Raw genomic sequence first — 16,084 nt, forward strand, 5'->3', positions numbered from 1 at the left:
GGTCAAATGGACCCTGAATTTTGTGTGAAAAATGGCAAAATTTGTATTCTATAGCGTATAGATTTATCCCTGAAGGACAACTTATTTTTTTGCACTTTTTCGAGTCGATATATATGCCACAATTGAAAGGCGAACATCATAACACAACCCAAGGTGAAGGCAATCTGGACAAGTAATTAGAAGGGATGTACTGAATATTAGTAATATTTGTTGACCTCTAGTCGGTCAAGAGGGTGCAAATATCGCGAAATATTGCCCAAGCTCAGAACTACACCGCAGAAATTAGATTTTCGTGGAAGTTGTGTAGGATATCATATGGTCGGCCCCGTCCGACTATACTGCACCGCCCACTGGTTTTTAATTGCGGTGGGCAAAATATAAAAAAAAAACAATTTTTTCAAGATCCAATTTTAAGCGTGGATTATTTAAGTTCCAACTTTCGATGTATAAACCATATTATTTTTTTTATTCTAGTCTCAAATTTAAATTTATAAATATATTTTTCAAGCTCTAATTTTAAACGCTGATTATTTTAAGCTTCAAGTAGGGTCTCTGATATATAAAAAACCTTGAAAGGGGTCTTCTATAGATAGAAGGTCTGTCCATAGGTTTTCTTTGTGCTGAACATTTTTCAAGATATTTTCTATGCGTACAAGGCTCTCAAGACGTGTTCTATGTGCGAAAGGCCTCTTTAGTGGTCGTAAATGTGTAGAAGACCATTCAAGAGGACTTCTGTCCCAAGAAGTTTTTTCAAAAGTTATTCCATACATAGAATACTTACGAGAGGTATTCTTCAAATATAATGCCCTTCATGCAGTTTATAGAGTGAGGTATTCTATAAATAGAAAATCTTTCAAGTGGTATTTTATATAGTCAGAATACGTTTTAAAAATCCGCTATATGAAGACAACATTTCAGGAGCTATTCTAAAGTTAGATTCCTGAGGAGTATGAGGAGTGCATTTCAATTAGTATTCTGTAGACATTTCGTATATACAAAAGTCATTTTAAAGGATCTCTCAAGAGGAAGATATTTCAAGAGATTTATAGAAGGTCTTTCAAGACTTCTTGTCTTCTTTTATATATAGTATAGCATTCAGGAAGTCTTCTATAAACAGAGAAGAAGAAAAAGGAAAGAAAACCTTCCGATTTTTAAAGGAAAATAACTCAAGGGCTTCTATTGATCTCTTAATAATGCAGCTGTTCTTCTATGAACAAATACATGTTCGGCCTTCTCTCAAGAGGTCTGCAGGGTTTCTATACTCTTTCAAGAAATTTTTTATAGTTAGAAATATCTCAGGAGATCTTCTATATATTGAAAATATCTATGAAATAAGACCTCAACTTTTATGGAAAATGAACTCAGGATCTTATATTGATTTTTTCCTGATCTCCAATGGAAAAAATCAGCTCTTAAAAGTTCTTCTATTGGTAGAAAACCTTTCAGAAGATCTTCTATATATGAAAGGTACTACAGAAGGTATTTTTTAGGTGTAGGGCCTTGTTGGAGGTTCTTCATATATGGACACATTTTTACAGAAAATTTTCAGGATTAATCTTCTATGAAAAAAACACCTCGTGGATACTTTCTTAAGAATTCATGTGTTGATAGAATGTCATTATAAAAGTCTTCCATACATCAAGATTCAGGAAGATCTCAGGGGATCTTTTATAAGAAGAAACCATTTCAAAACCATAGAAAAAAAAGTTTGGTATCGTTTATATATTCTATGGACAAAAACCTCCTAGATCATCCCGCAAGAGTTCATCTCCTTTGAGGAGGGCTTCTCCTTTCAGGAGATCGTCTATATATAAAAGATCCTTCAGAATATCTTCTAATGATGGAGGTCCCTTCTTGAGGTTCTTTAGAGATGTGCACATTTTATTTTTATTTTTTGAGGTTTTCTAGAGATAGAAAATATTTCAAGGCCTTTTGGTCCTCTTTAAAAAAATGGATCTTCTCCTTTGAGGAGATCTTCTATATATGACAAATCCTTCAAAAGGTCTTCTATAGATGGAAGGTGTTTTGGGAGATTCCTTAGAGATGGACACATTTTTGGAGGTCTTCTAGAGCTACAAAATATTTCAAGACTTTATGGTTCTCTTTTAAAGAAGACCAGAGAAGATTTTTAATTGGAAATAACTTATCTTGTTTTCTGTGTAAAAATACATCATGGATATTTTCTCAAGAGTTTGTGTGTATGTAGAAGGCCTTTCGAAAGGTATTCCGTATATGAAGATATTTCAGTTGGGATACTCCATACTTCTATGGTAGAGTCCTATAGTCCTAAACTTAAAAAGAAAAAATTGTGTCTTCTACTGATCCTCTTATTTATCCTGATATCCTATGGACGGAGACCATCTCTCAAGAGCGCTTCAATTAATAGAAAATCTTTCAGGACATCTTCCATATATGAAATATCCTTCAAGAGGTCTTACATACATACAAATAGTATATCTTTCATACATGAAGATATTTCAGAAGAACCTCTATAGGTAGCACATATTTGGAAGAAAACCTCCTAAACATTTATAAAAAATAATTTATGGTCTTTTATTGTGCTCCTTAATTTTGTATTTTTTATATTATATGGTCAAATACCTACTAGATAATGTCTCAAAAGTTTGTCTATTGAGAGAAATCCTTAAAGGAGATATTCTATATATGGAAGATCTTTCAAGAGGTCTTCTATAGATGAAACGCCTTCCTGGTGGTTCTCCTATAGATGCACACAGTTTTTTGAGGTATTCTTCAAAACCCACTTGAAGATATCACGGTTCTCTTTTTAAGAATACCTCCTGATTTTTTGTGTAAAATAACTCAGGGTTTTATATTGATCTTCTTGATTTTATTCTATGAAAATAGACTTCATGGGCACTGTTTTAAGGGGTCTTGAAATGATAGAAGGCTTTACGAAAAGTCTTCTATATATAAAGACATTTCAGGAGAACTTCTATAGATATAAACATTTCAAGACTTTATTTGTCCTCCATGGAAGAAGGCCTCCAAATATGTTATAAAAAATAACTCAAGGTCTTCTATTGATAACCTCCTGGATCTTAAGAAGACCTCCTAGAATTTTATGAAAAAAAACGCAATGTCTTTTATAAATCTCCTGGATATTCTCCTGGTCTTCACGTCATTTATATATATATATATATATTTGAATGTATATAATTTCGGAATAACTTTAACTACTAACTAAAGGTAAAATTTCCCAACCCTGCAGGAACTGCTTAAATAGAGATATATATGTACCACACAATAATGCTTATGATGGCAAATATAACGTTTATGTTGCCTTCTTCTTTCTTTAATTGAAAATGATGGCGCCTTATCGCACACACCAGCTAATGCACAGACGCCGCGTCTATCTGTCCCTGGGAGAGGATACGGTTTCAATGCTTCTAACATTTCTGCAACAATTAGCAGCACTAACTGGGTGTTTAAGATAAATAAACAAACAAAAACACGCACACACTCTCTTTTGCGATAAGTGCAAACAAACGCACGTTCGCACAAAGCTAAATCCCTTTTCTTCAAAACCGCTCACAGAGGGATACATAAATACTTAGGCTAAGTTAAAAAACCAACAACATTGTAATGTGAGTGTAGGTATCCGTCCGTCCGTCCGTCCTTCTGTCTGTCGACTAAGTTGCTTTGAGGCTTGTGGGTTTTTGTGCATAATACCACTCACTATCTTACTAATTACACTATATGCGTATGTTTGTGTGTGTGTGTGTGTGTGTAAAATAATAACAAGGAAGAAAACATAAAAAGTTGGCCAGAAAACATAAATTGCATTTCCATCATGCATGTGTCTATTTATGATTACATATGTATATGTGTGTATGTAGTTATGGCTATATGTATGCACATTTGTACATATTACATACAATTACGCATGAGTGAATTTACCGCCTATCAGTATGGGTTGGGGGGGTTTTGCAAAACAAATTACAAATCAACAAATTAAATTTTAACGGCAGCAAACAAAACAATTAAATAGGCAAATATGGGTTACACTCAGAAAAATGTACGTTCAAAAAAGAACAAAATACACATGGAAATATTTATGTCAAAATTTAAAGTTTTTTTTTAAATACACACTACTCCAAGACTTTATAGAGAATACCTTTCAAGAGATTTTCTAGAAGAAGAGGAATTTCTATAGGACTTCCCATGACAGAAAACTTTAGAAGAATGAGCAAATATTCAAGTGCCCTCCTATATAACAAAGACCTTGGAATAGGTCTTCAATTGGTCAATTGGAATAATTTATGCCAAATTCAAACGCTTTTTGAACTACACCTTATTGATATCCCATTCAAGATGGCAGAAATCATTTGTTGAAGACTTCTATGAATGTTAGAATATTTAAGAGTCCCTATACGATTATCTCAAATATCTTTCATAGATAGAATCTCTTTATGGATTGGGGACCTTCTATGGATTGAGGACCTTTCAATTTGAGATTTTATCAAATATCTTTCATAGATAGAGTCCCTTTAAAGAGGACTTCTAGAGATTGGGGGCCGTTTAAGATGTCTTCTATATAGAAAACCTTCCCAGAAGGCTTCTGTAGATAATATACTTTTCCATAGGCCTTCTATAGATTGAGAATCTTAAAAGAGGTCTGTATTTAAAAAAAACTTTCGAAAATGGCTTCTGTAGATAAAAGACTCTTCAAGAGATTTTTTTTTTTTTTTTGGATAAAAAACCTTTCAGGTCTTCTCATAGCTTCTTTTATAGATATTAGATATAGAAAAGGAATTCAGGGTCTTCTATTGATCTCTCTGAGGTATTGAGTGGATAGAATGTCTCAATAGGCTTTCCACAGAATGAAGTCATTTACAGAACTTCTTTAAATAGAGTTTTTATAAAGATAGAACACTTCTTAAGAGGTCTTTTATTTAGAAAATCTTCCTTCTTCTGTAAAAAAACAAACAAATCAAGAGGCCTTCTACAGATTCCGACTCTTACAAGTAGTCTTCTATTTAGAAAACCTTTCGAGAGGGCTTCTGTAGATAAAATACACTTCAAGGGATTTTTATAGATAAAATACCTTTCAAGACTTCTTCTATAGATATAATACCATTCAGGAGGTCTTCTATAGAGAGATTCAGATATTTTATAGAAATTGAATTCAGGGTCTTCTATTGATCTCTCCGAGGTCTTGAGTGGATTTCCATAAATAAATGGAATACCTTTTAGTAGGTCCTCTATAGATTAAAAACTTTTTAGAGGTCTTCTATAGGTTGAGATTTTCGGTAGACAGAAGATTTTTTAAAAGGTTCTTCTATATGTAGAACATATATTAGGTTGGGGAAAAAGAAATCCATTATTTTTTCTTCAGATGACTGTACTGATAGATTTCTCCTAAGGTATCGATCAAACAATTTTAGATTTATGCACGTTGGAAGGGGGACATTTCGCAGTAAAAAAATTATTTTGCTGTTTTTTGTTTGGTGCATTCAGTTGTGAGTTTGATGTTAAAGAAGCACCTTGCACAGGTAGACCGGTCGTCGAAAATGTTGATAAAATCGGAGAAAAAAAATGGATTTATTTTTCCCCAACCTAATATAAAATATTTCGGGAGTTCTTCTGTAGGTATAAAACATGTCAAAGGTCTCTATGAAAAAAATCCTCCTGAACTATAGAAAAAATAACTCAGATTATTCTATTGATCCTCTAAATTTTTTTCCGGATCTTCAATAGAAGAAGATATAGGATTTTTGGTAAATAGAAGAAATTTCTAGATGTCATTTACATATCAAAAGTATTTATGTATAGTTTTCAAGATATAGAACTATAGAATTTCATGGAAGCCATTTTGGACTTCTAGATCTTGTAGATAATCTCTCAAGAGTTATCCTATTGATAGAAAAGCTTTCGGGAGATATTCTATATATAGAAGGTCCTCCAATTGGTCTTCTTCAGATTGAAGGCCTTTCTGAAGTTATTATTTTTGGAAGGCCTTCGAATCAATTCAGATTATTAATATTACAATTTTTCATACTTTCATGTCTTTGGACTTGACATATTTTTGTATGCATATACAGTCAGCTAAAAATTCCGGGTATACATATGAAACGAGAGTAACTCTATACACGAACTGATTAGACAGAATCTATACAAAAAACAAACTGGTGGCCCGGGTAGTCCGTATATTAAATGAAATTATGTAGTCAGTATAAAGCTAAAGGCCCAGGGGTAAATATATAGATGAACTGAAGGACCTGAAAGCCTATATAGATGATCTAGGAAGTGCTAGATTGTATAGAAGTTCCAGAAGCCAGTGAGTCTAAACAAACGATCTGAAGGATGGGGGAGTATAGACGGCCTGAATGACCCGTGTCCGGACGTGTGTATGAGTCTATATAGTCGAGCGGACGGGACGATACGTCTGATACTATAGAATTCAGCCCCAGGTCATTGAGTAACTTTTGTGAAAGTATATATTCCTGTCTGCTTTGAAAAAAATATTTCTGATCTTGAATAGAAGAGAACATTCGGTTATTATTTAGATAATATTTTTGCAGCTATAAAAGAACGTCGTCTTTCCAAAAATTCCAACGACATTCGAAAGAGTACATGTTTGACTCTGGTATTAACATCGCACAGAAATTAACAAAATGCTGGACATGTGAAATGTTATTTTTAAAAAAAGTCCTGAAAGTAAGGAATATTTTGACCTTTTGCTATTATCCTGGTTCATACGATAGCTATATATGTACAGAATAACGTGTTAAAATTTGGAACGGATTATTTGTTTTTATGTTATCGTGCCCGCCATTTTTAAAGAACACGGTTTCTAGAAAAAAAAAAACGTTTATAGATTCAGAAGCACTTCTGCCGTCACATGATGCTAATACAATAAATTGCCTATTTTGAGATCTTCACTAGAAAGTTTAAAGGGACATTCTGTAATTAGTCTATGTTCGAATTAAAAAAACTAATTTTTTTGAAACCGAGAATGGGTTGGGTCCCCTTTAGTGAATAAAGTACCCGATTTAAAAATGAAAACCCAACTCGATATCTTTATTTTTGAAAATTTTATGCGGAAGTTATTAAACTTCCAATTTCAGAGTTGAATGTCTGGAATTCTGTGTCTTATTTCTTGTCCTCTTGACCTACTATGGAATAAAGCCTAACAACAATATTATTAAATCGCTGCTGTTAGAGTATATCGTCATGTCTTTGAGAAAGTCGATATTCATGTCTTGTACAGAAAAACATTTTCTGGTCTTGAATTGAAGACGACTTTTTAAAATCGAATACATAATTATCTTCAGGTATTATATAAATAACTTTCTGATTTTTATGAAGGAAAGCATGCTGGTATATATGGATGAAGACCTTTTGGTTTTCTATGACAGAAACCCTTGCGGTGTACTGAATTTTTCTGTATAAGGTTCTTCTATGAAGGAAGAGCTTTTGGTCTTCCTTGGTCGTCAAAGAAAAATACAATCCAATCTTTTTGGTCTTTAATTGAAGAATTTTCTTTACCTTTATACAAAAAGCCAAATATTTATTGTTTATTTTTTCATCTCCAATACACAACATAATTCTGTTGAAAAAATTTCTGGAAAAATAGATTTGTATTTTATTTGAGTCCCGTAATTGATATCCAGCCAAGAAATCAGACTTTTTACTTAAATTTTTGTTAGGTGTATTGGGGCGTATACTTCACATTTAATAATGGTTTATTTGCTATGCCATAACGTATGCGCCATTGTGTTCCATACATTGCAACGGCTTTATAAAATATTCATATTCTATACAGTTTACAATAACTACTCTCCAATAAAATATCAATAATATTTCACTATTGTTTTTTTATACAATAACAAAAACAAAAGAAGTTTTTTGCGCCAACAAAAATCCATTTTTTAGCACAAACAAATCGATAACAATTTTATCGCAAAAAAATACCTCTCTCCCTTCCCATAGAAATATATTTTGTTTAACTAAAGAATCAGCAGGAAAAAATCCAATATTCCAAAAAAAATTGACAAAACAATAAATGAAATTTTGAAATGATGATTGTTTATTTAACAGCCATGAACTATTTACTCAACTGTTGTTGAGAGGGAGGGGGTTGCGGCAACCGATTTGTGACTTGCGTTCAATTTTTTTGGTAGTTGGAGGGGGGTTATATGTTGTCAAGCATTTTTGTTAAATTGCTGTTCAAACGACATGAAAATGTCATTTCAAATGATGCGATGCCATGAATTTATTGGCAATTTTTTTGGATATCATCCAAAGCGGTCGGATGTAAGTCAATGAACAAAATGTATCGCATGTATATATGTAGTGAAGCAGAAAATGGAGGGGGGAGGGAGGTAGGTTGTCTTCTTTATAAACATTTTAAATCAATAAATCATCATCATCATCACACTTGTACAATAGAAATTTTAATTGAATTTTTGCCAAAGATTAAAATCAAATTAGTACAAAAGCTACAAATCTAAATTAATGGGTTTTGCGGGAATAATGGAGATTATATTTGCCCAAATGTTGGTAAACAATAATGGAAAGGAAAGTGATATATAGATGTCAATCAAACACGACAGAAATTTTGAAAACGAAGGGTGGTCAATGGAAGTAGATTTTTGGTTGAAACAATGTTATGATGTTAAGAAATAAAGGATCCTGAACCGTAAAATGTCTTCTCTTTGCAGAAGTCTTTTACAAGGTATTTATATCCCGATGAATATACTTGAAAGGTATTTATGTATAGAAGATCTCTAGATGTATAATATCTGTAATAAAAAGTTACTGAGAAAGGTCAAGAGGTCTTCTTCTATAGAAGACTAAAAGGACTTCTTAAAGAAAAGACCAAAGTATATTCTACCTTACAGAACAAAAAAGAAATTTTCCATAGAAGACAAAAACGTCGTCTTCCAAACAAAGAGCAATGATGTCTTCCTCCGAAGAAGTCCAAATTAAATTAATAATATTTTGAGTATGTTTGAATTTAAAAATAATTATACCCTTCACCACACTGTGCATAGAATCACTTTCTGAGTCGATTTATACATGTCCGTTTATGATCCGAATTGGATAAAATTTTGCAAATCATTTATTTGGCCCAAGGACAAACCCTGTGGAAATTGGGAAAAATCGGTTCAGATTTAGATATAGCTCCCATATATACTTTCGATTTAATGTAAACGGTGCACCAAAGTCCCTATATAGCTTTCGATTTGCATGAAATTTGGCATAGCGTACTGAATTAAGTCTACAATGATATTCGCTAAATTTCGTAAAAATCGGTTCAGATTTAGATATAGCTCCCATATATATTTTCATAAGATTATTGTAAATGGTACACCAAAGCCTCTGTATATCTTTCAATTTGCACGAAAATTAGCATGGCGTATTGAATTAAGTCCAGAGTGATGTGTACCAAATTTTGTGAAAACCGATTCAGATTTAGATATAGCTCCCATATATATATATATATATATATATATTTGTCAGATTTTATGTAAATGGTGCACCAAAGTCCCTATATAGCTTTCGATTTGCATGAAATTCAGCACGGTGTATTGATTTGAGTCTAGAATGATGTGTGCCAAATTTCGTGAAAATCGGTTCAGATTTCAATATAGCTCCCATGTATATGTTATTCTGATTATATGTAAACTAATGTACCAATGTCCCTATATTCCTTTCGATTTGAACGAAATTCAGAATGGCGTTCTGAAATAAGTCTAGAATGATGTGTGCTAAGTTTCGTAAAAATCGGTTTAGATCTAGATATAGCTCCCATATATGTTGTCGTCCGATTTTAGGTAAATGGTTCACCAAAGTCCCTATATATCTTCCGATTTGCACGAAATTTTACACAGCGTATTGATTTGAGTATAGAATGATGTGTGTCAAATTTCGTGAAAATCGATTCAGATTTATATATAGCTCCCATATATATTTTCGTCCGATTTTATGTGGATAGTGTACCAAAGCCCCTATATTCCTTTGGATTTGAACGAAATTTAGTATGACGTACTGAATTAGGTCTAGAATGACGTGTGTTAAATTTCGCGAAAATCGGTTCATATTTAGATATAGCTACCATATATATTTTCGTCCGATTTTATGTAAATAGTGCACCAAAGACCCTATATATCTGTCGATTTCCACGAAATTTGGCATAGTGTGCTGATTTTAGTCTAGAATCATGTATGCTAAGTTTCGTGAAAATCTGTTCAGATTTCCTCCGATTTATTGTAAATTGTGCACTAAAGACCCAATGGTTTTTGCGTTCTCTTATCCTTACTGATTTTTAATATGTTATTTTTTTTATTAACTTTTCAGATTCTTCACATGCACATTGCCAATATTGAAAAATTACCCCTAACAACTACCGGATCACCGCTGCTGATACGCTGTAAAACCTTTTTATCGGTGACATTTGTGGTGCCCAAAGATTCTGAATGTCACGATGTCTATACATCCCTATTGAAACTCTATCAACCTGGTAAATATTCTCAATCATTTGTTTAAAACCCTTTTTTAATCTGTATTTCTTTCCCATTCTCTTCTTTCAGTATCCATCAATAAATTATATTGTTTTAATTATCAACCCGCCAAAGATGATTTTCCCAAAAATGCCGGTTGGGATTTTTTCAAATTGGAGGCGGAATTCAAGCGAATGCGTGTACCCAATGACATTTGGACATTGTGTAATTTGAACACGAACTATGAGCTGTGTGACACATATCCGCGTCAAATATATGTACCGGCTGAGGCTAATACCGCCATGTTAATTGGCAGTTCACGTTTTCGTTCAAAGGGCCGTTTGCCAGCTTTAACCTATTTACATTCCAATAAGGTGAGTTAAAATATTGTTTTTGGGCTTATAACAATTTTGAGTGGTGGAGAATTTCTTATGGGGAGTATATTAAAAAGACAGGTGGACAAATTCGCCATAGGTTTTTTTTATACCCTTCACCACACTGTGGTACAGGGTATTATGTCTTTGTGCATATGTTTGTAACAGGCAAAAGGAAACGAGATAGACAGATGGTTCCTTTTGAGAATATGCATAGAATCACTTTTTAAGTCGATTTATGCATGTCCGTCCGTCCGTCTGTCTGTCTGTGCATGTAAAATTGTAAACAAAGTACAAGTCGCATTTATTATCCGAATTGGATGAAATTTGGCATAGGTCACTTATTTGGCCCAAAGACGAACCCTATTGAAATTGGGAAAAATCGGTTCAGATTTAGATATAGTTCCCATATATATTTGGTATAGCGTACTGAACATAGTCTAGAATGATGTGTGTTAAGTTTCCTGAAAATCGGTTTAGATTTGGATATAGCTCCCATATCTATTTTCGTCCGATTTTAGAAAAATGGTGTACCAAAGTACCTATATATCTTTCGATTTCCACGAAATTTGGTACAGCGTACTGAATAAAGTCTTGAATGTGCCAATCGGACCCCAGGTGGGTCCGATTGGCACAAAATGTTGCACAACTTATAGAAATTATTATGAGATAACGTGTAGCAAGTTTTGTTGAAATTAGTTCAGATTTAGATATAGTTCCTATATATAGTTTCGTCAGATTTTAAGTAAAATGTGCACCAAAGACCCACAGTTATATAGTTTATATAACCTAGCATGTGGAAAGTTTTATTGAAATCGGTTCAAATTTGGATAGAGCTACCATACATATTTTCTCCCGATTTTAAGTAAATAATTCACCAAGAACTCAAAATGTGTCCGATATTCTGTGACAAGTTTCAATGAAATCGGCTTAGATTTCGATATAGCTTTTATAAATATTTTCGTCCGATTTGAAGTAAATAGTGCACCAAACTCCTCATGTTTATCAGATATGTATCCAAATAATCAACGGGTATCCGACTGATATATGATTTAAATTGATTTACATAATTTTGTCCCATTGTAAGAAGCAACTCTATATCTGACCAAATAAAAAATTTAGTACAGGTTGCAGAAAGATATGTTTATGGGTCCAATATAATTTTACTGATCCTTAAAAATGCGACGTCTGTTAAGATTCATCTGTTGAATATACCCAAAGTGGTAAAGGGTATCATATAGTCGGCCCCGTCCGACTTTACTACTTTCCTTACTTGTTTTTGCATGTCATGACGTGATGAATTTTGTTCTAGTAACTCTAATGTTCATTTTTAATAAATCCGGGCCTTTTCCAATCTTTCAAAAAATATTTTTAATAAATCCGGGCTTTTTCCAATTTTGTAAAAAAATATTTTTAATAAATCCGGGCCTTTTCCTATCTTCCAAAAAATATTTTTAATAAATCCACACCTTTTTAAGTCTTTGAAAATATATTATTAATAAATCCACGCCTTTTTAAGTCGTTCAAATATTTTTTTTTATAAATCTTCGCCTTTATCAGTTTTTTAAAAAGTATTTTTTAATAAATCCACGCCTTTTTAAGTACTTCAAAAAATATTTTAAACTAACATATACCCCCTACTTCGTTAGCGAATGTGGGAAGTATTCAAAACTCAATACCAATCATTATCAACATTTTAGAACTATTTAGTACCTATGTTATCTTATTGTACATTTTTCCAAACCTACCTCCATATGTCAACCCTACACACCAATCCTGACCGCAACAGAAATCCAGCTCTATAGTAAATTTGGTGTCATTTTTTACCCTTTGTACTCTTGTAATACTTATTTGGACAAAAAATCCAAATTCTTCACCCAAATCCAAATTTAGTACCAGTTAGTAAACATTAATATAAATTTCCATAGCTACCTACTTTAAGAAACATAAATACGAATTTCCAACACTTCCCACATACCCCAATCTTAATTCCAAATTTCAGGATTCTATCGGTTCACCTAAATCCATTTATTTGTATTTAGTACCATTTAGTACACATAAGTACAAATTTCCATTACTACCTACATCATGAACAAATAGAACAAATTTCCAAAATATTCCACATAGCCCAATCCTACACCCCAACAGTAACCCTAACTCAAAATGTCGGGATTCCAGCTTCATAGCTTGGCCCAAAATTTAATTTGTAACAAATTTAGTACACATTAGTACGAATTTCCAGTAATCATAACATCAAATTTCAATATTCCAGCTCTATCGGTTCACCCAAATCCAAATTTGGTACCATAACTTCAAATTTCAAGATCCCATCTCTTTCCGGTCATACAAAATTCAAATTGTACCAAATCTAGTTCAATATAGTACCCATAAGTATGAATTTCTAAAACTATATCCATAACTCTATCCTACACTCCAACAGTAACCTTATTTCCAAATTGCAAGGTTTCCATCGCTTTTGGTTCACCTAAAATTTTAATTGTACCAGATTTAGTACACATTGGCACGAATTTCCAAAACTTTCCACAAAGCCCAGTCCTACACCCCATCAGTGATCCGAACGCCAAATTTCAAAATTCCAGCTCAATCGGTTCACTCAAATCGGCATTCGGTACCATTTAGTACAAATTTTCAAAACTTCATACATTGGTTCACTCAAAATTTAAATTGCACAAAATTAGTAGGAATTTCCAAAACTTCCTAAATAGCTCAATTCTCTCCCAACAATGATCCTAACTCAAATGTCAATATTCCAGCTCTATCGGTCCATCCAAATCCAAATATGGTACTATAACTCCAAATTTCAGAAACACAGCTCTATTGGTTCAACCAAAATCCAAATTGTACCAATTACGATTTAGTACTTATCGCACACATAAGTACAAAATTTCCAAAATTACGTACATATTCCAATCCTACTCTCCGGCGGTAATGTTAATTTTAAATTTTGCGATTCATCATTTTTACCACCATTTTTACCTCCAATTAAAAATTGTACCAAATATAGTACCATATAGTACTTTTCGTATACATGCTTAACAGCAGAATTATAAATTCAAGTGTGGGGGATACAAAAATCAGGAAAACGGTAACTAGAGACACACCTCAAGGAGGGGTGCTTTCGCCGTTACTATGGCTACTGGTAATTAATATCATTTTGAGGGAATTTGACGGGGAAGGTATCAAAGTTGTAGCTTACGCGGACGACGTGGTGATATTGATTTCCGGAAAATTTCCGTCTACAATCTCTGAGCTTATGCAAAGGGCCTTACTGACGCTGTCACGCTGGGCCAGGTCAAATGGTCTTGGAGTAAATCCAACGAAGACGGAACTGGTAATGTTTACTAGGAAGCGTAAGCTCGGCGTTTTTGTCCCACCAACATTGGATGGGGTGCAACTTCACCTTTCTCCCGAAGTAAAGTACCTCGGCACAATCCTGGACTGTCAACTACGATGGAAAAGGAACGCTGAGGAGCGGGCGAAGAGAGGAATGATTGCACTCTATGAATGCAAGAACTCTATTGGGAAAAGCTGGGGGCTTAAACCATCGACTATACACTGGTTGTATAACACTGTGGTGAAGCCCATCTTGTCCTATGGCTCTCTTGTTTGGTGGAACTGTCTGAGCCTCAAGTCGACATCTAGTAAATTAGACAAGATACAAAGAGCCGCCGCGATTTTAGTTACAGGAGCCAGAAGGAGTACGCCACAAGCATCTCTGAACGCAATACAGTACTTCAAGCCTTTAGGCCTCAGCATTAAGTTTCAGGCTACGCGTAGCGCCCTAAATCTACACGAACAAAAACTCTGGCGGAACTGTACCTTTGGGCAATCCTTAGATTTGACGATGTAGATGTCGTTATCCCTAGTAGAGACGACTGGAAAAGAAGCAACCCTCCTCTGGACGGTCTGGCCTTCTATACAGACGGATCCAAGATGGAAGAAGGTATTGGGGCAGGCGTCTACTGTGAAAGGTTAGGCCTTGAGTTGACCTACAAGCTGGATAGTAATTGTAGTGTTTTCCAAGCTGAAATCTTCGCGATCTGGAAGGCAGCGGAATTGATAAAAAACCTGGATGCTGAGGTCGTTGAACCGGTGACTATCTTTGTGGATAGTCAAGCTGCTCTTAAAGCCATCAAATCTTGCCACATCAAATCCGAAGCCGTCCTCAAGTGTAGACCAGCTCTGGAAGAACTTAACCATAGCTATCGGTTGTGTTGGGTACCAGGACATTGTGACATCATGGGTAATGAAAGAGCGGACGAACTAGCTAGACGAGGATCTCAATCCACCGATCTAGAAACTGATGACTCACTTAAACCACCCATATGTCTTTTCTATAGGAACTTTGAGACATTCTTTGACGAAACAGCCCGCGAACTTTGGCACAACGAACGTAGGTGCAACGTGTCAAGATCAATCTGGCCGACTCTGTCTACCAAAAGAACGCACTCACTATTGAACCTGAACAAAGCTGAAATTAGAGTGATGACGGGCCCTTACTAGTAAATGGGATCTTGATGCAACTGATTACTGTAGACTCTGTGTTGACGAGGAGGAGACGGAGACAATTGAGCATCTCCTGTGTCACTGTCCAGCCCTGGCTTACAGGCGACACAGACTAATGAGTGCTCATTTTCCATCGGGTCTCAGCTTCTTCTCATCAACCGAACCTGCTCTAATCTACATCATAATTAGATACATAAAATGGTTAGGAGCACATAACCTTGACACGTAATACTTTTTTCTGTCTGACTCATAGGACCATCGACCTTCACTCATTCTTCACTCCTTTAATTTACTACTCTTCTCTCCCCTACAGATCTGTCTTCTTGGTCTCTTCTCTTCACTGTATCTTTTCTTGTGGATGATCACAACGGACCTAACCGGTCTCAGAGTGTTGCAGTCACACATGTGACTGCACATCCCCAAACCTAACCTAACCATACATGAGTACACACTTTGAAAATCACCTCCATATATCGAACCTACTTCTCAACCTTAATTCGCATTCCAAATTTCAAGTTCTATCCATTCACATGTTACCAAATTGTACCAAATTTAGTACATTTTAGTACTTTTCGCATACTTATAGTTCGAATGTCCAAAATTCATTTAAATTTTAAGAGTTCTAGCTCTACCGGTTCGCCATATACAAATGGTATTACATTTAGTACTTTTCGTACCGTTCTAGTACAAATTTCCAAAAACCCAGCCTTATCTGTC

The 16,084-nt window shown here is 34.4% G+C and overlaps 1 protein-coding gene across 2 annotated transcripts in view; it reads left to right on the forward strand.

Moving 5' to 3' along the window:
* The window catches only part of LOC133326875 (myotubularin-related protein 6), an 88,906-nt gene that overhangs the window by 55,662 nt on the left and 17,160 nt on the right, over nt 1-16,084 (forward strand). For both annotated transcript variants that reach the window (XM_061535488.1, XM_061535487.1), the window contains exons 3-4: nt 10,324-10,486; nt 10,557-10,840. In XM_061535488.1, coding sequence (XP_061391472.1) covers nt 10,324-10,486; nt 10,557-10,840 — 447 coding nt within the window. The remainder of the gene's footprint in view (nt 1-10,323; nt 10,487-10,556; nt 10,841-16,084) is intronic.

The sequence above is a fragment of the Musca vetustissima genome, unplaced genomic scaffold, assembly GCF_032173495.1.
Source record: "Musca vetustissima isolate MV318-11 ecotype Yass unplaced genomic scaffold, APGP_CSIRO_Mvet_v1 utg4512, whole genome shotgun sequence".
Lineage (NCBI taxonomy): Eukaryota > Metazoa > Arthropoda > Insecta > Diptera > Muscidae > Musca > Musca vetustissima.